A 24,855-nucleotide genomic window follows, 5' to 3' on the forward strand; every position below is an offset into this window, starting at 1 on the left:
GGCGGGGCTGGAGGAGGGGGGGGGCGGAGTTTGATGGATGGTCGACGTCAATGGATGCATGGTTTTCTTTAATCGCGTGGTGGGATGTTGACAATAACAATGAAAACATCACAAAGCGTGATGAGACTAGCCAAAAAAATGGGACAATTTTTAAACTTTTAGTATTTAGTATTTCAAAATAAAACATCAAAACTCGTAGAAATCAACCATTAGGCTGAAATTGTACCCCAAAAAATATATTTTTTCTATGTAACGTTGTCGTCTCGTGCGCCCCCTTAAATATTGCACCTTAGGCGCCTGCCCACATTTCCCATAGCAAAAACCAGCCCTGCTCTACTCGGTCAAAAATTTTAATCAGATTTGTTTTATGAAAAAAAAATAGACTGTCAAGACTCACAAAGTTCCAAAACCTTTCTAAATCTACTGCAGAAATAATTCATCAAGGATTAAATGTATTTACTGTCAACTTTTGCATAGCCTTGTCCAAGGTAAGTGTAATTTTATTTTAATATTTTAGCATGACAATTAAAATGAATGCTGGAATTCAGTATTTTTCCACCCATAAATGTAAGAAATATGTAAAAATGTCAACCCTTATTTTACTTGTAAGTTGAGTTTGAATTGAAAACTCGAATGTCACTTCACTGACATTCACATCTGATTAGTTGATGCCTTCCAGCCTTGTTGTTTGACATTCCTATTGTGTTTACCCATCAGCTTTGTATGTATGTCTTGACCAGGCATGTGTTGTTTTGTCTCAACTCTTTTTGATTTAGTTCTCCAATTCTTGCAACTTATTTGGCCTCCTTCTAACTAGAAGTCCCAAATTTGGAGCCCATCCAAATTGAAATTGAGGATTTCCCCATACTTTGGATCCAATCCCTCTTTTCTCAAGGTATGTTTTACTGTTTACGTTCTACGTATTTTAACAAATGTGGTCATTCATTCATTTTTTTGAACTGCTAATACTCTTCATAAGGGTTGCATGGGGTGCTGGAGCCTATCCCAGCTCACTGTCAACTACCCTCGACTTTAGGACTCTGAGGCAGACGCACTAACCAATCACTTAAAACCTAATCTTATCGTTTTATATATCAATCATAATTATTTAGCGCTAAAATATGTAAACAATTGTGCTTATAGGACCAGTGTTAAAGTAAACTCAATAATAGATAAGAACAATTTAGCATCTAATTAGCTTAGCATCCATGTTTTTGCCATGTGGGAGGAAACTGGAGTACCCAGAGAAAACCCACGCCAGCCTGGGGCGACCAGCAAACTCCACACACTGTAAGGAATGATGTGTGATCGAACCCACGACCCCATAACTGCGAGGCAGGTGTGCTCACCACTAATCCTACAGATCATTATTAAAACTTTTTTTAATATTCTATATTTTATGCTAACATGTTAAAGTAAAATCAGTAATAGATAAGAACAATTTAGCCTAGCATCCAATTATCATAGCATCCAATTAGCCTAGCATCCAATTAGCCTAGCATCCATATTTTTGGCATATGGGAGGAAACTGGAGTACCCAGAGAAAACCCATGCCATCCCAGAGAAAGCCCATGCCATCGCTGTGAGAACATGCAAACTCCACACAGTAATGATCAACCTGGCATCGAACCCACGACCCCATAACTGCGAGGCGGGCTTGCTAAACACTTGCCCCAAAAAATTTTTTTTAGGAAGATAGTCAGGTCGTCATGTGGAGGGCTAATTAGAGACATTAAAGTAGTTGGGGAAAAAATGGCGCGGTGGTCTGGCACCAGCAGGTCACAGCTCAGCGGCTCCCTGAGTCCAATTTATCATGTGAGGAAAATCTATGGAGTAAGTGAAACCAAGGAGGGAGTGACTGCCAACAGGCAGTGAAGGATGACGCCGCACTGACGAGCACACCAAATGAAAGTCAAATCAAAACCCACCCGTCGCTCCATCAATTATCCCGCTCGCTCAAATTAGCCTTTAGCGCCTTCCGACTCTTAACTGCACAAACGGGGACGCCCATCTCATCGACGTAAGGGTCGGGCCGTTGAGATTAAAAAAGGGGGATATTTCCATGAGAATTTCCTTTGTTTTTTTTTGTTCCCTCTTTTAAAAGTTTGAGCGATGAAGGGCCGATTCTTATGGAGGGAAAATAATGATGTGTTCTCGGATGCGCCGCCCGTCACTCAGCCAGCCGCCAGGTGGGGAGATGGATGGGAGGGACGTTAACTTGCGAGCGGGCGTTAGCAAATTGTTGGGAAAAAGTCGAAAAATCAAGATGGAAAACAATGTCAAGGCGGTAAATATTTGAAAGACCTTTAGGGTTTTTTACATTTTTTTTTTGCTGTCAGGGCGACAGGTTGACCACTGATCCACCGTGCCACCCCGTTTCAGTTTTTCTTCAAAAAGTGAGACACAAAAATGTAAATAATAGTTTTTAAGTGTCATTTTGGGATTAATTGTGATCTGTGTATGGTAATCTGAATTGTATTGTTGGATATGAGGGAATATATACTGCTATATTTGATTTAATTTACTTTTAATCCCACTTTGACACTTGAGTGAGTCCTGTGTTACTTGAAAGGCGAACTTGGGGGTGTCGTGTACTTCATTAGTTTTTAAATGTGTAAAAATATTTTTTTATAGTTCATTTTCTGAACCACTTATCCTCACAAAAGTCCCCAAGGGGTGCTGGAGCCTATCTCAGCCAACTATGGGCACCAATTGGGACACAATTTGAACTTTTGGCCAGCCAATCATGGGGCATTTAGAGACAAAGGACCGACCCCACTCATACTTAAGGGCTAATTTGCATCTAATTAGCATCTAATTAGCCTAGCATGCATATTTTTGGTACGTGCGAGTAAGCCGGAGTACCCGAAAAAAAACACGAAAGCCCAGGGAGGAGGACATCCAAACTCCATACAACCGGGATTGAACCCGCGGCCTCCGAACTGCGAGCCCGACGCGCAATCCGCCTACTCTACCGCGCCTTTTTATACGATTCTTATCTCTACTAATAAATCTAAATCTCATCTCCTTTCATAACCATTTCTGTTGACATTTTAGTGTTGTCTTATGTTTTTCTCCACCAAAATGGCAACGTTAATCACCTTGGAGAAAAGAACACGTTTTTAGTGGGTGAAAGTAGCGGGCGTGAAGGAGAATATAGTACATAAAGGCGCAGTGTGACATACTGCCACGCCGGTGAGTCAGTCAGCGGCCTCTTGTTAGACTCTTTTCCTTTTGCCTTTTTTCCTACATTTTTCTTCTTTTTTCTCCTTTTTTTCCGCTCTCCACGACTCCATTGAGTCAGGGCGGGCCTCACGGAAGGCAAACGGCGTTCAAAACCCGCGGCAGAATAGTTTTAAATGGCCGTCGACGTCCATTTTCGACTTCTAAAGTGGGCTCACCTCGGGCCAAAAAAAGTCAGGGAAGATTCTTACGGCGGGCCTGACAGCCGCTTTTGACGTTCATTTACAGCCAGTCAAAGCGGGGGTCCCCGGGGGGGTTTGGAGGGTTTGGGGGGGGGGGGCAGTGTCTGATGATTCCTGACATCTGGACAAGCAGATGTTCAGAGGACATGAATAAAACATAGAGCACGGATCGTCTAATAGAATGTGTGAGGAGTCCGCGAGACGGAGATGCCGCATGAAATATGGATGCCGTGTGAAGGGTGATGAGATTCCTTTTGGGGGGGGGGGGTGTTGAGTTTTGGGGGGGATCACTAAGTCATTGGTTGCTAGTTGGTAGTTAGCTCCTCCCACTTTGGACGTCTATTGCTGTCATTGAAACATGATTATTCGCTGTGGGTGCTAATGGGTTAATTTTTGTTTTGTTTTGACATGGGTAGCTGAAAAGTAGAATTATGTATTGTTATTATTCTGTATGTCAAGGGTTCACGGGCTGCTTTATCATTAACTTGATTTCATGTGGGCTGGACTATTTTAGATATAATATTTAGATTTTTTTTATATATAAATGGATTAAAAGAACTGGATTAAAAGCCTTGAATATTCAGTTTTTTATAGATCTAAAAAAAATGTTTATTTTAGAATTTTTAAAATATATTTTTAGATTTTACAAAATGATTTTTGAACTAAAAACACAGAAAAAATGATTAAAAATGACAATTATTGATTTAAAAGGGGAAAAACAGGAAATTTAATATACATATACTCTTCATTTGAATTTGATCCTAAAACAGAAAGTCGGCACTCATCATTTACTTTCCCGGGCCGCACAAAATGATGCGGCGGGCCAGATTTGGCCCCCGGGCCGCCACTTTGACACCAGTGCTCTAAGAGGACTGGGCGGAGTTTGAAGTATAGTGTAAGGTTAGATTCAACTTATTTTTTGCATTTGTCTGCATCGTAATCTAAGTGCATGGCATATCTTAAGTGTACCTAATGAAAAGGCCGGGGTAGAGTCAAGGTGGGTCACATGACGTATGTGATACACCTGCAGACACCATAACAGAAGGTGTTTGAGAAGGTGGGAGACAACAGAAGGTGACACTGTTGCTCCCTAATAAAAGCTTTCAAAGATATTGTCTAGAAAGGGAAAAAAAAAAGTGTCTACTTGGAGGATATTTACTGTATAAGTTTTGGTTAAACCTGTATATTTTACAAAATTATTTTTGAACTAAAAACTGAAAAAAATGATTAAAAAAATGACAATTATTGATTTTAAAAGGGTAAAAATATGCAAATTCAATATAAATTTATACTCTTCATTTGAATTTGATCCTAAAACAGAAAGTCAGCACCCATGATTGACTTTCCCGGGCCGCACAAAATGATTCGGCGGACCAAATTTGGCCCCCGGGCCACCACTTTGACACCTTATGATAGAACAAGCCAGCGGGCTACTTTTAGCCTACGAGCCGCCACTTTGCCAAAGAATTTTTGTCACTATTCTTGAGTCAGAAGTCACGCTTTTGTCCTTTTCTTCCTTTTTTTCTTGTTCTTTCTTGTTGGGCTGTTGGCAAAAAAAAGGGCAAAGCCAAAGGCTGCTCTCAACAGGAGGGAGAGCAGATTGCGATATCACGCCGCCCACTCAAAGCTGCTCCCGCCACGTCCAACGCAGACCAGTAACCGTGGTGGACATTTTTTTTGTTTATTCTTTTTTTTTTTTCTTTTCATTCAAGCTACAAAATCCCAGCCATGATGTTAATTACCCATGGTGCTTTGCATCAAGGCTGGAGACAATACAGTCTTGATTACAAAATGACCCTCTTCAACCTGGTTATTGTTAAGTTTTAATGATTCCAAAAGTTCACTTGGGGAAAAAAATCTGAATACATTTTGTTACACTTATGCTTTTAGTTGGACAACTATTCCAGGGAATAACTTTCAAAAACAAACAAACATACTATAGTAGTCTTTTATAAGACATTTTTTGTAGTCAGGATGCTTAAATTTGTAACAAAAAGCCTTACTATACTATGTAATTTTTGACAAGAAATGACAAGAAATTATTTTTAATATTGATCTTATAATCACATTTTTTTGTGTGGGTGTGCCACTAAAAAATATGAATGATATACAAAATTATACATGATTCAAAATAGTGGACCGGTGGAAAAGTGGTTATCACATTTGGCCTCGCAGTTCGAGAATCGAGGGTTCGATCCCTAGGTGGGTCTTCACTATGTGGAGTTTGCATGTTTTCGCCCCAGGTTCGTGTGGGTTTTCTCTGGGTACTCCGGTTTCCTTTCACATCTCAAAAACATGCTAAGCTAGGCTAGCTGGTTGAACACTGTGAATTGTTGATTGGTTGTCTGTTTCGTGGCTTGTGATTGGCTGGCTACCGATTCGGGGTGTGACCGGCCTCCTCAGCTGGGGCTGGACTCCTGCACCCCTGCAAACTTTTTGAGGATATGTGGTACAGAAAAGTTGAATGATTAGAAATATACGAATTTATGTTGAAATGCTTAGGTTAGCGAAATTTTGCTAATAGTTAGCGATCAGTGTTTGTTTTCTGGTGATTAGCATTCACGATATTTGTGTCTTCACGAAAGGTTGTCCTTTCTTTTTCTTCTGTGGACCGTCTTTCTTTTTTTAGAACGTCTCCAGCAAGTGCTTCCAGTTACTAACCCAATTAAAAGATCAGGTTATTTGCTTTTGGCGGATTGCGCTCGTCATCCGCCGACAGGAGAAGGTGAATCACTGGATGTGAATGCTCGCCGCCATCTGAGAGAAACGAGGCTTATAGGTCCCCTTTTTGTCCGTTTTTTCAAGTGTCACGTCAAGTACGATTACCTTAAAGCTGGCAACAAAAAATGGTCATTCAGGCTTAGTATGGCTATTTTCCCTTTAAAAAATGACCATGTATAGTAAGGCTTTTTTCTTTAAAAAAACGACATAGTATAGTATGGCATTTTTCTTTAAAAACGACAAAGTATAGTAAGGCTTTTTGAAATTAAAAAACAACATAGTATAATAAGGCATTTTTCTTTAAAAATGACATAGTATAGTAAGGCATTTTTCTTTAAAAACGACAAAGAATAGTAAGGCTTTTTGAAATTAAAAAACAATATAGTATATTAAGGCATTTTTCTTTAAAAATGACTTAGTATAGTAAGACATTTATCTTTAAAAATGACCATGTATAGTAAGGCTTTTTTCTTTAAAACAAACGACATAGTATAGTATGGCATTTTTCTTTAAAAACGACAAAGTATTATAGTAAAGCTTTTTGAAATTAAAAAACAACATAGTATATTAAAGCATTTTTCTTTAAAAATGACATAGTATAGTAAGGCATTTATCTTTAAAATGACATAGTATAGTAAGGCTTTTTTCTTTAAAAAACGACATAGTATATTATGGCATTTTTCTTTAAAAACGACAAAGTATAGTAAAGCTTTTTTAAATTAAAAAACACCATAGTATATTAAGGCATTTTTCTTTAAAAATGACATAGTATAATAATCCATTTATCTTTAAAATGACATAATATAGTAAGGCATTTTTCTTTAAAAACTGCATAGTATAATAAGGCATTTTTCTTTAAAAACTGCATAGTAAAATGAGGCTTTTTTCTTTAAAATACGACATAGTATAGTAAGGTTTTTTACTTTAAAAAAGACATAGTATAGTAAGGTTTTTTAACTTAAAAAAATGACATAGTATAGTAAGGCTCTTTTTTAAATGACCATTTATCGTAAGGCTTATTTTTCTGACGAAAATGTGTCAGGAATCTATTTCCGTCCAACATCAAAGCCCTCCTCGTTTAATGTACAAAAGTACACAACGGCCTCCATATCAATGTTTATATTGTGAATGAGGCTAGGTCAAAGGTCGTCTCTGCCCATAGGGGGAGGCCTCTCTGACCAGACACAGAAAAGAAAAAATAATTCAGCAATAGGCGCAAAATATTACGATAAAAGCCCGAAGATGAAGGAGACAGAATAAGTCGATTGATTTTCATGGAGATGTCAATCGATGCTTTGTTTGCTTTGACAGCGTCCGAGGGTGCCGTGTCGCAATCCGCCGCGGCTGAGATTGAGCGGCGTCGGGGGGGCTTAGTGGCAAACACAATCGAGGAGTGTAAACATACTGAGGGCGGGGGGAAGGGTTCCGATCAATGGCCGCAGTCTGGGATTGATTAATTACCCCTGGAAGGAGAGTGAGGGCTGAGGGCACCACAGAAACCTGATCAGAACAAGATTTATCACCCAATCTTCACAGCATCTCGACAACATTTGCCTTCTTTTTCAATCCTTGCCCTTCTCTTGCCTTAAAATGGCCAAAGGCTGGCCCCCGACGGAGCCTTTCAAAATAAAAGATGCCCTATAGTATCTCATTGGATGTGGCCAGGCTAAGATTTTGTTTGTATACTAAGGGTATTTTTTTATATGTTAAAATGACTATATTGGAGACAATAAGAGGAATTATGGTAGGGTTTTCAAAATAAAAGACCAAGGCAATTTTTTTTCAGTGTAAAAAAAAATAGATCATGTATAGTAAGGCTTTTATTTTTTTCTAAAATGGATCTTGTATAGTAAGGTTTTTTTTTTCTTACAAAAATAACCATGTATAGTAAGGCATTTTTTTTATTTAAGTTAAATTTAAATAAATACAATGAATACCTATTTTTTCTTAGAAAAATAGTTTTTTTCTTAAAAAATAGCCATGTATAGTAAGGCATTTTTAATTTAAATAAAATTTAAATAAATACAATGAATACCTATTTTTTCTTAGAAAAATAGTTTTTTTCTTAAAAAATAGCCATGTATAGTAAGGCATTTTTAATTTAAATACCATTTAAATAAATACAATGAATACCCATTTTTTCTTAGAAAAAGACAAAGTATCATAAGGCATTTTTTATTGAAAAAAGACCATGTATAGTAAGGCATTTTTTATTAAAAAGAAGACTAAGCATTGTAAAAAGACCAAGTATAGTAAAACTTTTATTTATTTGAAACAAAAGACTAAGTATAGTAAGACTTTTATTTAAAGAAAAAAAGGCCAAGTATAGTAACACTTATTTGTTCAAAAAAATTGACACATTAATGTACATTAAGTCTTTTTTTTCTTGAATCGTAGGTCTTTTCCATTCATATTCAACAGTGTTGTGGGGGTGCTGGAGTCCTTCCCAGCTGACTTCATACCAAAATTGTCCTCTCCTCCAAATTCCTCAAACCCGTCCCTGTCCACACCAAAACTGAAAGACAAAAGTACAAAAAAATGTCGACTTATTCAACGAATTCCTCCCACAATCCGCCAATCGAAGGTCACCCTATCTAGAAATGTCTGTTGCCAGACCCCCCCCCCCCAAAAAAAAAAAAAACAGTGGTCATTGTCATAACGAAGACAGCCACTTGACAGCGCTCTCTCCCCGCATGTCCCTCTTACATTGGCAGGCCGGCTAATGATGACCTTTAGTGTCAGCGGGTGAGCCACCCCACTTAAATCGGAGACGTCGGGAGGGTTTGGAGTTGGTTAGGGGGAGGGTCTTTCCCCCACCCGGGGACGCATCGTCGCTGGACCGAACGCTCCGAGGACCTTCGGGTCGGGGAAGAAGGAAAGACGGGGCCGCAATTAGGATTCTGGAAGGCCTTTGTCAACTTTAATTGAAGCTGACAGCCACTGTGGAGGAAGAAGAACAAGACAAGTCCAAAAAAAACCTTCCAACTATATGATTCAGACCCCCCCAAGTATAGCCCATCGATATACACACACACACAGACGAATACACACAAAAATACACACAGTGCAGTACCATCCGTCTAGGCAAAATGCATCCCACGCAATAATGAAGATGATGGATTCATTTAGATGGCCGAAGTTGGGATATCTGCATAAATACAACTTTTGGTTTAGTCTCGAGATGCTCTTTTAAATTGCCGTTTTGGGTTATTTTGGAAAGTACTCGTCGACCGGGTTTTGTGGAGTATAAGTCGTACTTTTTTTAATGGAGTTGGGCTGGGGTTGTGACTATGGGTGGAGATTTAGGTTTTGTTTGATAGACTTATGTTGGGTTATTTTAGGCTGAAGTTATTAGAATTTTTTTTTGGTGGTTGATTTTTGGTGGTTGTTTTTTGGTGTGTGTGGTACTAACGAAAAAATTTGGTAATGATTTTTAATCTTTTTTTCTGATTCCTTTTCTTTTCACTTAGATGCTTTTTTTCCTTAAAAAATGTATAGTCGGGCTTTAAAAAACAAACAAAACAAAAAAAACGACCAGTAAGACTTTGTTTTAAAATGACAATGTATAGTAAGTCTTTTCATTTTTTTTTTTTTTTTTAAAGACCATGTATAGTAAGGCCTTTTTTAAAGTCTAAGGTGCATCTTATAGTGCGGAAAATGCAGTCAAAAAATTATTGGTTGAATTTAAAAATTGAAAATGGAATCAAAGGTGCTATTAAAAAATGCTACTTAATGAAATTTTGGAGAAAAAGATATGATGAATTAAAAATAATGAGTTGAAAATAATGTTTGTTTGTAACAAATCCATTTTTCCAAGATGGCGAAAATGAGAAATAGTTGCATTGTTTGTGTTTCCCACTGTGGAATGCACGCTGCTTATGATTGACACGTAAAGATTTCATAAAGCACTTGAAAGGCATTCCGAGAAAAATGATTTGATTATTGCCTTTCTTTCAATTAGTCACATTTAGCGGAACATCGGGTGCAACGGACGCCGCAATCAATGGCAACAATGACCCAAGTGATGGCCCGCAGTGATTAGCTGTCACCCAACTAGGACTCAAGTCCGTCGAGCCACGGAACGTGACGCTTTGTTCCCGAGAAAGTTCTACCTTACTGCAGCAAACACAACTCAGGTAAGACATCAAAAATTAAGTCATTTGTTTTCTGCACCGAAAAAATGGAAACTGTATAGAGTGAGGGACAAGCTGGGATCAAACCCTCGACCCCAGAACAGCGAGGCCAAAGTGTTAACCGCATGGCGTTTGAGGGACCTATGGGAAAAATTGGCGACATTTGAAGGGCCAATTGGGAAAAATTATTGATATTTGAGGGGCCAATGGGATACATTTGGTTATATTTGAGGAGACAATTTAAAAATTGGAGACTTTTGAAGGGCCAAAAGGGAAATATTTGCTATATTTGAAGGGCCAATGGGAAAAATTTGGCTAAATTTGAGGGGCCAATTTAAAAAAAATTGGAGACTTTTGAAGGGCCACTAGGAAAATTGGCGATATTTGAAGGGCCAATGGGAAACGTTTGGCTATATTTGAGGGTCCAATTTTAAAAAAAAATGGAGACATTTGAGGGGCCAATGGGAAAATTGGCTACTTTTGAAGGGCCAATGAGTAAACTTTGGCTATATTTGAAGGGCCAATGAGTAAAATTTGGCTATATTTGAGGGGCCAAAGGTAAAATTTGGCTACATTTGAGGGTCCAATTTAAAAAAATGGAGACATTTGAAGGGCCAATAGGAAAAATTGGCGATCTTTGAAGGGCCAAGGGGTAAAATTAGGCTATATTTGAGGGGCCAAAGGTAAAGTTTGGCTATATTTGAGGGGCCAAAGGTAAAATTTGGCTATATTTGAGGGGCCAAAGGTAAAATTTGGCTATATTTGAGGGCGCAAAGGTAAAATGAGGCTATATTTGAGGGGCCAAAAGTAAAATTTGGCTATATTAGAGGGGCCAAAGGTAAAAATTGGCTATATTTGAGGGGCTAAAGGTAAAATTTGGTTATATTTGAGGGGAATATTTAAAAATTGGAGACTTTTGAAGGGCCAAAAGGGAAATATTGGCTACATTTGAAGGGCCAATAGGAAAATTGGCTGTATTTGAGGGGCCAATGGGAAAATTTGGCTATATTTGAGGGGCCAAAGGTAAAATTTGCCTATATTTGAGGGGCCAAAGGTAAAATTTGGCTATATGTGAGAGGCCAATGGTAAAAACTTGCTTTTTAATTTTTCACAATTAAGAAAATAGCTCAAAATCAGGTGGAGGAATGACATTTATTTTGGTCATGCAGATCCCACTTGCTCCATATAATCCCGCTCTCGTACGGCCATTTGCAATGAATATTTGACATTTGTTTTCTTTTAAGCAGCATTCATTTAACTTTCCCTTTTTTTGAATAATAAAAAGAAACCTTGGCACAGACCAAGCAAGTATACTGTACAACAACAATTCCAATGCCAACTTTGTTTTAAGTGCCCTTGTTTCGACATGTGCGAACGTAAAAAGAAGTGTTAATGTGAAGGCACTTCAAAAAAATACAAAATAAAAATAGAGTGTAGGGATTTTGGCACAAGTTTTTGATGGGATTTTACGAGTAGCGCTCAGTGAAACTTTGGTGGAATTCCTTCACTTTGCTAAGGAGGATCTTCAGTTTATCAGCAGGGGGCAGGATGGTCATCCTAAACAAGAAAATATTAAATTTAATTCATATTTAATGACAGAAAAATTCAAAAACCATGTCAAAAACTTCATTGCCAACTTTTGATTGACAAATCTAAAGGAAAAGTTTAAAGAAATAACAATATAAACGTGAAAAAAAGGCAAGTCACAATCGGAGAATATTTCACTGGACACTAGAGGGCAGTATCTATCTTCAAAGTTAAGTCATATTAAATAGACACCATAAAAAATCACAGAAAATCTTGTAACCTGTAAACCGCGATAAATGAGGTATTACTGTATTCTTAGTCTGGCACCTCTAGTGGTAGGTAAAAGAATTGCAGCTAAATTTTGTCAATCTTTTATGTTCAGTAAACATTTAAAATGTTGTCATTTTAGTGTAGAAAGTTTGTTAGAATAGAAACTAAATGTTTTAGAGAACTACACAAGTTGAGTGGATTTAGGCCATTAAAAAGTACTTCAATGAAAAAGTGAAGTACTTTTTTTTAAAGCAAAGCAGAGTACGCCAGCATTAAATGTATCTGGGCTTTTTTAACATTTGTAGCAAAGTTGTTAAGCCTGGCATCTTAAGCGGCGGAGCGTTTAAAGATTTCCCTCCCCCGACTTTGAAGGATCACCGTTAAGAGAAGTGGTTCGATAGCGACTAAAAAAGCACAAAAATATATAAATATATATCTTCGCCTCCTCATTTTGTAGCCACAGATACAAATACCATCGACTCGGAGTCAATTAGCCACTCTGGACTCAAATACATAAAGGAATTAATTAAAATGCCTACCCAAAAGCATCATTTAGGATAGTGATTATTAAAGATCTTAGCCATTTTTTAATAGAAAAAAAACAGGCTAAAATCAGTGTTTGTGTGGGTGTGTGTGTGGGTATGTTTACTATTCCTACATCCTTTTGAAGTCAAACTTAATGATTGACACATTGTCGTTTTTATAATCATATCCGTTGTAGTACTCGCAAGCTAATGGCTTGTTCATTTTCTGTGCTGCTTATCCTCGCGAGGGTGCCGGAGCCTTTTCCAGTTAACTGAATTTGTTGCCAGCCAATCGCAGGGCATAAAGAGGGAAACTGTCAATTAGTTAAAGTTAGGGAAAATGGGATGTTTATATAGTTTAGCACAGGGGTGTCAAACATACGGCCCGCGGGCCAGATCTGGCCCGTCTGGTGGTTTGGTACGGCCCGGGGAAGAAAGCTGTACATAAAAAAATATGAATTTTCTTTAAAATGTGTAGTTCTTGTATTATCCGCTAGGGGCGCAGTGTTTTAGTACGTGCAGACAACATGAATTGACATTTATTTATGTTCTTATGTCATTCTTTTGTTCATAATATATTGTTCATAATGTAAAAGGAGAATTCTGTTAATAAACATTTTGATAATTTACTAATTCTTTGCACTAATTATTAGTATTAGTCACTAATACAAAGGGAAAAAAAGTGGTCTTATTGTTAGTTTTGTGTAATTTTGCAATGAGTTTACTGGTCCGGCAAGCTTGATCTCAAATTAAGCTGTTTGACACCCCTGGTTTTGCATTTATGTTTTTAGGGTGTGGGAGGAATTTGGAGTACCCGGAGAAAACCCACGCAAGCCCGGGGGAGAGCAAGCCAACTCCACATATTGAAGAACTGTCTGGGATAGTACCTGAAGTGGTAGGTCCCGTCTCTTTGGCCAAAACCGCTCCCGGGAACTAAACAAATGCCAGTCTCCTCAAGCAAGCGCATGCAGTAGAACATGTCGGGTTGTTGGCCCAATTCCTGAAAACAAATGTAAATGATATTGGTTGAAACAAAAAGGTAAACACCAAATGTTAAGGTAACAAACGATAACAACCGTGGGAGCAAGCCACATGCTCTTTTAACTAGGGCTAAAGAAATTAGACAAAAATACAATCTGTTCAGATGTTGATTATAATTTAAATTGGCAGGCGCATTCTAAAGTTTTTCGACAAAACTTACCTTCAAATTACTTATGCTTACAGTCGTGAAAATGAGGGATTAATAGCCAAAATAACTCTTAATATTTATAATATAATAAATGTAATTAAATAAAAAATAATTTAAAAAAAGGCTTTTGATTTGCATATAAGAGATTTTTTTACAACTTGTAATATTTATAATATAATAAAATAAAATAAAAATAATACTTTTTAAAAAGGCTTTTGATTTACATATAAAAGTTTTTTTTACAACTTGTAATACTTCAAATATAATAAAATTAAAATAAAATAAAAATTTTAAAAGGCTTTTGATTTTCAATATAAAATGTTTTTTACACTTGTAATCTTTATAACATAATAAAATAAAATACAAAATAATAATTTAAAAAAGCCTTTTGATTTGCATATAAGAGATTTTTTTTACAACTTGTAATATTTATAATATAATAAAAAATAATAATACTTTTAAAAAGGCTTTTGATTTGTATATAAAAGTTTTTTTACAACTCGTAATACTTTAAATATAATAAAATAAAAATAAAAAATAATAATTTAAAAAAGGCTTTTGATTTGCATATAATACATTTTTTTGCGCCCCAAAATAGATTGCACCCTAACACATTTGCCCTCATTGCCCATAGCAAAATCCGGCCCTCACTTTGTTCCTAACTTTGAAAAACTTCCATCCAGTTTTTGCGACATAAATCTACCAAAACCAATTGATATTTTTTTATATCTTTAAACCACACTGAAAAGGAACCATAGAATTACAAAAGCTGTCCCTCAGCAAAGTTTGTCTTCTCCTATGCGTGAGTCTTTTAAACACTCTACCACGACGTGTACTCAAATATAAAATACATTTGAACTAATTAATTGAACCTGAAAGGCTCTTGAGCCGTATTCACAAATGTTTTTCAGTCTGCCCGGAAGTAAACGGCCTTCAGAGACTTTTCCAATGCGACGTCTCGGCGCTCGATAGCGACAAAAGCAATACGCGGGGATTCAATGGCAATGTACGAGGACGTCTAATGAATTACGCAGAACGCGGCGTTAACGACGTCCCACGGCGTGGTGGTTAAACGGGTCGTTCGGGGGCTCCGACGACGCCAATCGGGTCATCGATGATGTTAACGGGAATCAATAGGCGGGTGGGTTGACCTTTTGTGCGCGAGAAGCTAATCAGGATGGCTCTAAAATGTGTTGCAAAGTATAGCAATTTATTCATTAAAAGTTCTGAGATGTACTTTTATTTATTTCAATGGTATTTTATAATATATAAAAGAACTAGAAGAGATTTTACATTGTGACACGGAAATTTAAAAGCTGATTATATGTCCTAAATAAGATATTTTGACAATTTAAAGCTTTGTAATCGAAAAGCATGCTGGAAAATAGTATAAAAATTGTATGAATTTAAAAAATAACACATAAAATATATATCTATATACTTATATATGTGGCATTAATGATTCTGAGTTGTTTCTATATATTTACTTTAATGTTACCATCTGCTCACTTAGCCTGTGTGAAGTAGTGATATATATCTCTAATTGACAGATATACTCTAAGAGTGCCGTGGCCTAGTTGGTAAGTCACAGCCCTTGGAACCCTACAACTCTGGCCGCGTGGGTTCAAATCCCGGTTGGGACACTTTTTCACTTAGTTGTTTCTGTGGATTTCTTGTCATGACACTCAAATGATTACAGAGAAAAGTGTAAGCCACTTGGTGGCGCAGAGGTTAGAACACTGGACTCCCGTCTGGGAGACCTGGGTTCGATTCCCGCTCTCGTCATTTGGTTGATCACCAAACAATGTAGGTGAGTAAATGGAAGAAGAAGAAAAAAAAAAGAAAAATCTTTTTAATTTATATTAAACACTTAGTCATACTTTTCAGCAAAAGGTTATATTCCGAACTGCCTTCGGCAGTTCGGAAGACACTTGATAGAGCTGTATGTGCGAAAGGCGTTCTCGGGTCGGCCTTCGGCCGACCCTCGACCGCTTGCTTGGTCAGTGAACCGCCGACACCGGGAAGCGAACTCACGTTCTCTCGGTGCAAAGGCGAGTGTGCAACCCACTACACCAACTCGTGCCCCACTTATACATAGGTGTTGAAACGTTTTATCCAAGGAAACCGGATGAAACACTTAGTCATTTTTTTCACAAAATGCTTCATCCACCACTGAACACTTATACACTTAAACACTTAGACATTAATACTTATTCTTTTAAATGAACAATTGTGGGAAAATCTTTGCCTGCACTGGGATTTGAACCCAGGACCTCAGAGGTGGCAGACTGATGACTTAACCACTAGGCCACCACCCTGTGAGAGAAAGTGGTAGTACTTATACTTTTACCTTTTTCATTTACCTGAATAATATTGAGAAAATCTTTGCATGCACTAGGAATTGAACCCAGGACCACAGAGGTGAGAGACTGATGACTTAACCACTAGGCCATCACCCTGTGAGAGTAAGCAGTAGTACTTGTACTCTTATCTCTTTCATTTACCTGAATAATATTGGGAAAAACTTTGCCTGCACTGGGATTTGAACCCACACCCAAAGAGACGGGAGACTGATGACTTATCCACTGGGCCACCACTATATTAGATTAAATAGTATTATTTGTTATTTTGTCTTATAGGAAAGTTTTGTTTCTATTTAAGGGAAAAATGATTCCTAACTACTTAGCAAAATAGCATTGGATTTCAAACTTATACGTTGTAGGAATAATTATTATTATTATTATTTTTAATCAGGCAGCAACAAGGACCCCTCTTCAACCGCCTGATGTGGCAGGACCCTTGCTATCAAGTCCAAGCCAAAAGGTAAACAAAGAAGCGTTGAATTTAGCTGGACGTCCAGATTAGCGCTGATAATAACGCCCCCATATGTTTGCTCGCTGACATTGTTGACAAAGCGATGGGACGGAAAGTGAAAATGAATAACGGCTGAAATAATGAGATACCAGCAGATTTATGTCATTAAACATCTCACGGAAAAATTTCAATTCATTCATCATCCTTTAATGGCGTTAATGCGTCCAATTCATTGAGGCAGGCAGCCATCATTCACAAAATATCTTGTGGTAAAACTATTCTTACTAGTAGTATGTTTTTTTAAGACTTATTAAAAGTATCATGGAGTCTACGTAATGTTTAGTACTGTATTCTACGCACTATAAGGTGTATCTTCATTGAATGGACTATTGTAAAATTAGTTTCATATATAAGACACACTATTAGTAGTAGTAGTAGTAGTACTTCAAGAACACAATCTTCTCTAGTGTGGAATTTATGGTTTTGAAACTGTTTATTTTCTCTATTTTCAGGTCACACTGATGCATAGATTATAAAGAGGTGGTTGAATCTTAGCTCAAATGGTAAAGTACTTGCTCAGAATGCAAAAGGTTGTTAGTTCGATTCCTGCATCTTCCAACTTCTTACTTTTCAACTACAAAATAGCATTTTTTTGACTTTTTAGGAGGAAAAAAAGACTTGGACTTACCCTAGCCTCCTTGACGGCCTTTTCCGGAATGCTAATACGTGGGAATGAGTACATGGCGCCTTGAACAGGGTTGCAGCTGATGCCGGGAACGCCGTTAAGCACCTCCTCCGTCAGTCTGGCCTTGTCTGCCAAGGCATTTAAAGTGTCCGTGCGTTCCTGATTTACGAAAAAGACAAAACAATCAGAATTGGAAGCTACGAAAAGACATCTGATTTTGGCGGTACCTTGGTGAATTGGGCGTGGGACGGTTCCCCGGGCTGTGGCGGGTTGACCACCAAGTCCATCAGCGCTTGACCCGGAACCGGCGGGCAAAGGCGCACCGACACAAGCTTGGTTAGTTGGGCCTTCACTTCGTCGTCCATGTTGATGATTTCCATGTAGCCGCCACGGAAACCACATCTGGAGGGGTAGGTATAACCAGGAAGCTGTATTATGGCTAAAAGCAGCTAGCTGATTATTGTAATACATTATTTTTCACTTTGTTTTGCTAGGGTGTGTCAAAGTGGCGGCTCGGGGGCCAAATGTGGCCCCCGCATCATTTAGTGCGGCCCGGGAAAGTAAATAATGAGTGCCGACTTTCTGTTTTAGGATCAAATTAAAATAAAGAGAATAGATGTATATTAAATTTCTTTATTTTTCCCTTTTAAATCAATAATTGTCATGTTTTAATCCATTTTTTCTGTTTTTAGTTCAAAAATTATTTTGTAAAATGTAAAAATATATTTAAAAAAAGCTAAAATAAACATTGTTTTAGATCCATAAAAAAACTGAATATTCAGGGATTTTAATCCAGTTTTTTTAATCCATTTATTAAAAAATACTAAATATTATATCTAAAAATGGAGATTTGTGTTTGCTTAAAGAGGCCAAAATGAGATACTACTTACTCTCCCATGTAGCACTTTGAAGTAGAGTGGAAAGAAGCCAGCTCTACCGTGTTGGAGTATTCGGGCCCCATTTCGAACAAAACTTTTTTGAAAGAATGGAACTGGCAGCCGTCGGCGTACACGTTGTCTTGGTACACCTGCCCACCAGACACCCTAATAACCACCTTGGTCCGTTTTGGCGGGCGACGGAGCGCGGCGATGGGAGGAGCTTACCTCGTCCGCCATAAGGAGCAGACGTTCCTTGGCGGCAAAGCGAATCACGTCTTCGATGCACTTTCTGTTCTGAACTTGGCCTGAAAGGGAAAGAAAAATAATAATAAAGTTCACCACAAAACTGCTGACGAAGTCATTATTTTTTTGGAACTTTTTCTCTGGGTCTTCTTTAAAAAACTAATATAAATGGATTAAAAGAACTATATTAAAATCCCTGAATATTCCAATTTTTATAGATCTAAAACAATCTTTATTTTAGCTTTTTTTTTAAATATATTTTTAGATTTTACAAAATTATTTTTGAACTAAAAACCCAGAAAAAATGATTAAAAAATATGACAATTTATTGATTTAAAAGGGAAAAAATCTGCAAATTTAATATACATCTATACTCTACATTTTAATTTGATCCTAAAACAGAAAGTCTGCACTTTATGTACTTTCCCGGACCGCACAAAATGATGAGGCGGACCAGATTTGGCCCCCGGGCCGCCCCTTTGACACCAGTGCTCTAAGTTAATAACTAGTGTTAAAGGTATGAACTGCAACAGAATGCAGGCTCAACTAAAACTTCTAGTACGGAACATATTCAATGCTACTTTCCTAATTTGCTGGAGTCTAATAAAAAAACGCTGTTGGACGCCCCTGAGTTATTATTCATTCTTTTACAATAAAAGTAATGAAATGGCCACCTTGGTTACTTCAGTTGGCGCCGTCGTCTATTCAAAGCCTCCTTGTTGCCCTTTTTTTCTCCTTTTTTTTTTTTAAATGGCCACTTGAGACCAAGTGCGACAAATCTAACCAAGATCATTTTTCTTTTGAGTTGCCATGGAGACCTTTAGCTGGCCACAGAATAATCCAATTGTAGTTTTTTTGTGCTAAAAGCGTTTTTCCATCAAAAAGGGGAGCGACTTGACTTGACTCACCCGTGGGGTTCCCAGGATTGATGATGCACAAAGCCCGGGGGTCACAAAGACCCCGGGCCTGGTCTAGAGCCCGCTGTAGCTCGCCGATGTCCAAGCTCCAGCACGCGTCCTCGTTGAGGTAGTAGTTGACCTGCACGGCGCCCAGTTCGGCCAACGCCGCCGAGTACAGGGGGTACTGCGGGATGGGGATCATGACGCCCGTGCGGGTGGCGCCCTCGCCGCGTACCAACAGCTTCAGCATGGTCTAAAAAAACAAAACAAACATTTAGAAAATTGGACTTTTTTTAATGTATTATTATATTTTATTTCTATGTTAGCCCAAACAGCAATACCAAATCTGTACTTATTTATTGATTATTTAAGTATTTATTTATTATATTTTATTTTTATGTTAGCCCAAACAGCAATACCAAATTTGTACTTATTTATTGATTTATTCATTTATTATTATATTTTATTTTTATGTTAAACCAATGCCAAATCTGTACTCATTTATTGATTGTTTATGAATAAATTTATTATTATATTATATTTTTATGTTTGTTTGTTGTTGTTATTTGTTTACTTCGTGGTGAAACTTTAACTGTCATTATAAATGTATACAGTGACAATAAAAGCATTCAATTCAATAATAGAATCATATCTATTCTAATACTGTTTTATAAACCTTCCAAGTATGATAACTTAGTGCCCTCCTGTGGTCAATCGCGGTCATTACACCCAACAGAAAAAGTTGCAGTTTTTCTGCGTGTGATTAAATGGGGGGCAAAAAAAGAAGAATAAAGAAGTACTTTACCACAATGCCGTCGCTGGCCCCCGTGGTCAGATAAATGTCGTCCGGGTCGCTGTAGACGCCGCCGTCCCTTTTTTGGATGTAGCGGGCCACGTCCTGGCGCACAGCGTCGATGCCTTGACTGGCACTGTACGCCCCTGGATGGGAAAATAAAAGGACAAAAGTGGTCAAAAGTCAAGTGGGAGGGGCCCCAAATAGTCTATGATTAGCCGCTAAGGCTAATTGTTTCGTATTAGTAAATGATTTGTCAATAAAAGAAATGAGCCGGTGGCGTTTTGTTGTAAAAGCGCACGCACCCATACTGTTGCCGCCGCAGGACTGCAGGATGCGGCGTGCACGACTTTTGGCGTCCTCCGGGAACGAGCCGACATTGAGCAGCTCGGGGTAAGAACACAGTGCCAACACCTTGGTGAGACAGAGATTGGACAAAGTCAAGGTGTTCAAAGTCAAAGGACACTACAGCAATTGTGGGAATAAAAAAGGACATCACAAAAATATATGTGTACACAAACACACACACATAACCCAACTTTATGGTTTGATTATTGCGGATTCGCCAAATATAAGTGAAAAGTTTATATTCAAATATTAAAAAAGGGAGTATATCTTCACTGGCCACTAGAGGGTACCTTTTGATATATATATGAAATAGAGACCATCAAATACTGTCTCTACATTGCCGATTTTCACCTATTGCAGTTTTGGAACCTATTTTCTGCCATAAATGAGATATTATTGTACATTAGAGTGAATTTTCACTCTATTCCTGATACTTATAGTCCCAAAAATACAGTAGTTCATGCTTAAGTGTGTATAATGCTTAAGTATTGCATCCAAATATCTGGTATTTGTAGGAGTTAAAAGATGGGTGGAGCTCACCTGCCGAAAGAAGGTGATTGGCTGCTGGCCCATGGCATGCGCATCACCAATGTTGGCTTTGATGACCTCCTTGAAGGGCTTCTTCCTCCCCTGAAAAAAGACAGAGCAAAAAGAAAATTTAGTTTGCTTTGTTGTTTGTTGCATTTTTGGGGGTTTGGCTCACGACTTGCTGTTACATTCTAACGCTCATTCCAAACTCCCAAGTTAAACGGTAACAGATTGCAAGTGTGAAATGAGAGAAGCTGACAACATTGCGGGTAAAAAAAACATGCTGGGATTCATTAAAGTTGCTTTTATTTTCATTAGCAGCTTTTTAGCTTCACACACTTCAAAAAATCTCCCAAAAAATCTTTAAAAACTACGTTTTTGGTGTTTCTTTTGGGGTTATTTTGTTGCTTTGTGGTTCTCAAGTCGACCTTATTTGAACTGGGAATGCTTTACTGCCATTGGTCATTCATTTTGAGGCATTTCTGGGTCGCCGTGTCAAATTTGGATCAGCTGTGAGCACTCCGTAACTTAAAAGCGACATTAACGATCACGTCGTTGCGCAAACAAACACAGGCGCGCACACACGGGGGTGCACTAGCAACAGGGGGAGAACTTTCACAACTAACATTCCTCTGGAATCAAAACAGCCAGTTTTACAGAGGACGTGTGGATTTCGTGGCCCCTCATTGGTTAGCTGGGAGAAAAGAAGCCTGGACCAATCAGGTTAACCGGAGCGTGCCACGCCACAAAGTCAAACCACGGTGGGAAGCGATGGACCTTTTGCCTCAACAATGGTGTCCATTTTATTGAAGAGACAACCAAAAGGGGCCCCTAAGTCGACCTTGAAGTCCCCCCTCAGTTCATTAACAGCTCGCATGGCCGTGAGGAAAAAAAAACAAAGGCAACAATGTGCAAATTGCCAAATGGGGGTGCCAAGCCTTTTTGAAACAGGATGAAAGGGTAAAAAATCTGCTAATTGGGAACAGGAATGCGCAACAATGTCACTCTCTCACAGTCCATTATCCAATTCAAAAAGTGGGATAGTCTCCGGCACCCCCTGCGAACCGTGTGAGGCTAAGTGGTTGGGAAAATGAATGAATGCTTCTTTCCGACTTATTTATGTGGTTGACTACTTATTAGGTGACTACAGTAATTTGTATTACTTATTTATTGATTATTTATTTAGTACTTATTTATTGATTATTTATTTATTACTTATTATTTAAAGATGTATTTAGTATTAATTTATTTATTGATTGAATTTTTATTACTTATTATGTATTGATTATTTATTACTTATTGATTGTTTATTACTTATTTATTGATCATTTATTACTTATTTATTGATTTTTGATTACTTATTTATTACTTACTATTTTTTATTATATTTTTTTATTATTATTTGTGCACATTGTGGTGAAGATTTAAATCTCAGTATACTTATTGTATAATGACAATAATATTTATCACTTCAATTCAATTTCCGACCAGACTATCCTTGCAAGGTTTGCATGGGGGTGCTGGAGCCTATCCCGGCGAACACCCTGAATCGGTGGCCAGCCAATCACAGGGCACAAGAAGATGAGCAACCAAACAGTCAAAAGCTAAGGTCAATTTAGCATACAATTAGCCTAGCGGGCATGTTTTGAGTTTCTGCGATCGAACCCAGAATTTCAGAATTACGAGGCAGACGTGCTAACCACTTGACCAGCGCGCCGCCCTGCAAAAATATGTGAACGGGACAATTCAAATCTATCGATTTTTTTTTATTAACCTGCTCAGAAAGTATCAAAAAAATAAGTGGAAAAGATGATGAAATGTTGTCAGAGGCCCGTTGAGATAAAACCACAATGATTAACTAAGAGATGGACTTTGCCAAGGAGGATATAGACACAAACATCCAAGGAATAACATGCCAAGTGGTCAACGCGGGTATTTTTGGAGTGCCAATGACAAACGCGAGAAGCTTTTAGCACCACAAGGTAAATATACCTCGTCCATTAACGCAAGGCTGTCATTGAGAAGACAGTTTACATGGCACATGACCAAATGGGGGCAATTCTTTTACAATATACGTATCTAAGCATATTAATAAGTCCAGGGAACGTCATTTAACCACACAATTTAATAACATCCAATGTATATTAGATATAGATACATTTTTAAACCTTTTTGTTAACGTTAAAGTAGAAGTTTGTTCATTTGTTGTCGTCAATTCCGAATAATGAGTTATTTTTGTTTACAAAAGTAAACAAATACATTTAAAAACCCGATCTTTTCTATCCCTAGTGTTTTTCATACGCAATAGTTATATTATGGTGTTGATTCTTTGGAATGATCTTAGAGTACGTACAATGATATTCGATATTTGACGACAAGGTGGAAATGATAGTAGTTAGCAGATGAAAGGCAACTTCTATTAAATTCTTGAAGTATATGATGTCCTGAATTTTGCTTTGTGTCTACATATAAAGACACAAAGGGGCATTTTAAGGCAGCAACATGTCTGTTTTTTGCCTTTAATTTTACAAAAAACCTGAATCATCAGCATTTTTTGCATATTTTAATTTTACAAAAAAACTGAATCATCAGCATTTTTTGCATATTTTGACCACATCAAAGGCATAATAATCATAAAAAGATAAGGGCATACAAGCCCAATTCATGTCAAAAGACTAACTAACTACATCCCGGCTTAAATATACCATAATAGTTCAATATCAAGATATATAAAGTAAGATAAGTCTATAATATAAAACAATGTAATGTAAAAAAAAAGTGAACATGGTCAGCTTTTGCTCAGGTGTCCCTAATGACATGGCTGATGCGTTCAAGTGCGTCAGCCCAAAAAAAAAATCCAAAAAAGACACGTTCAAAGTTTTAAAAAAGTAAAGATGGCTCACCTCGGAGAGTTCTTTCTCCAACTCCACAGCCCGCTGAACGATAGGCCCCCGTACGGCGTACTCCACCATCTTCACCGCGGGATTCATGGTGTCGATGGTCAGCACCTTACCCCGAGGCGAGGCGCCGTTCTCGGCCACGCTCTCCTTGGGCAGCCCGCAGCGCGTGGCACTCAGGCCGGACATGGCTCTGACGGACAGAGGGCGAGAGGTCAGTGAACGCACCGTCGCTACACCGACGCCGCTAGCGGCTAACACTTGAGCCCGGCATCGAGTGAAGCCAAGGCGGATAACTTTGCTAGGTGACAGCCTCCCTATCCTGGCGGCTGCCATCTTCTTGAGTATGTCGGAGTCAAGTTAACGGGACCCAAAAATTCGACGAGTAGCCCAGCAAGTGCAGCCGCCACTTGGAGCGAAAAGTCCCGTATGGACTTTAAACGGGTTAAAGTCCAAAGTTGGTTTCAATTTGAAACGATGGTTAAGGAGAGAATCTTCGAGGTCTTCCGATGCATCCACGGGGTGGATTTTTTTTCTTTTTTGGGGAAAAAAAGAGGGGGTTGGATTTGATTCCGCACACATGGCATCGCTTTCAAGCAAGTGTCTCCCTCCCACTTGTTTTTTTTTTGGGGTCGGTTAGCCCTCCCCTTCTAAGGCCGCTATCCAACGCACCAGGCTCGGTTCTGCAAGTTTTGGACCCGGCGAATCAAACACAGACAAAAATAACGCAACATTTAAGATGCAATGGATGCGTTTTAGCAAAATAAAACATTAAATAAAGGATGGATTCTTCTCGTTTTATGGACTCACCCCCTTTTATTCTACTAAAGAGGTTGGGGTACAAAATGTGTCCCACGTTCATTTTCGTACGTTCAACACGTAAAAACCACATTTTGTTACATTAAATTAACGCCGTTTGACCTTTTATGTCAATATATTAGTTTCATAGTATTAATAATACGTTATTATTATAGTATTTGA

General features: G+C 38.1%; 1 protein-coding gene and 1 long non-coding RNA gene across 3 annotated transcripts; one reads left to right on the plus strand and one right to left on the minus strand.

The window, feature by feature from the left end:
- Positions 1–720: 720 nt before the first annotated feature.
- Positions 721–17,455, plus strand: LOC144201584 (uncharacterized). Of its 2 annotated transcripts, XR_013327364.1 has the most exons (6): positions 721–895; positions 10,108–10,282; positions 13,392–13,495; positions 16,544–16,612; positions 17,116–17,166; positions 17,268–17,455. It is a non-coding gene; the product is annotated as an uncharacterized LOC144201584 (long non-coding RNA). The 2 variants fall into 2 exon arrangements; XR_013327363.1 differs by having other exon boundaries at positions 17,116–17,455.
- gpt (glutamic--pyruvic transaminase) lies at positions 11,413–24,502 on the minus strand. The gene is made up of 11 exons (XM_077724318.1): positions 23,881–24,502; positions 20,990–21,079; positions 20,407–20,515; positions 20,114–20,247; positions 19,318–19,561; positions 18,392–18,471; positions 18,179–18,315; positions 17,516–17,690; positions 17,292–17,447; positions 13,488–13,600; positions 11,413–11,836 (listed from the first exon to the last, which is right to left on the minus strand). The coding sequence occupies exons 1-11, from the start codon at positions 24,208–24,210 to the stop codon at positions 11,746–11,748; spliced, it is 1,659 nt and encodes a 552-aa protein (XP_077580444.1). The 5' UTR covers positions 24,211–24,502; the 3' UTR covers positions 11,413–11,745.
- Positions 24,503–24,855: the final 353 nt, after the last annotated feature.

Source organism: Stigmatopora nigra, chromosome 9 (assembly GCF_051989575.1).
Source record: "Stigmatopora nigra isolate UIUO_SnigA chromosome 9, RoL_Snig_1.1, whole genome shotgun sequence".
Classification (NCBI taxonomy): Eukaryota; Metazoa; Chordata; class Actinopteri; order Syngnathiformes; family Syngnathidae; genus Stigmatopora; species Stigmatopora nigra.

Coding starts and splice junctions, on each gene's coding strand:
- gpt (XM_077724318.1), bottom strand. CDS start 24,210: ATGGCAGCCGCCAGGATAGGGAGGCTGTCACCTAGCAAAGTTATCCGC. Junction 18,472..19,317: donor CAATCCTGGGAACCCCACGG/GTGAGTCAAGTC, acceptor TTTCCCTTTCAG/GCCAAGTTCAGAACAGAAAG. Junction 13,601..17,291: donor AGGCCGTCAAGGAGGCTAGG/GTAAGTCCAAGT, acceptor ATTTGTTTTCAG/GAATTGGGCCAACAACCCGA.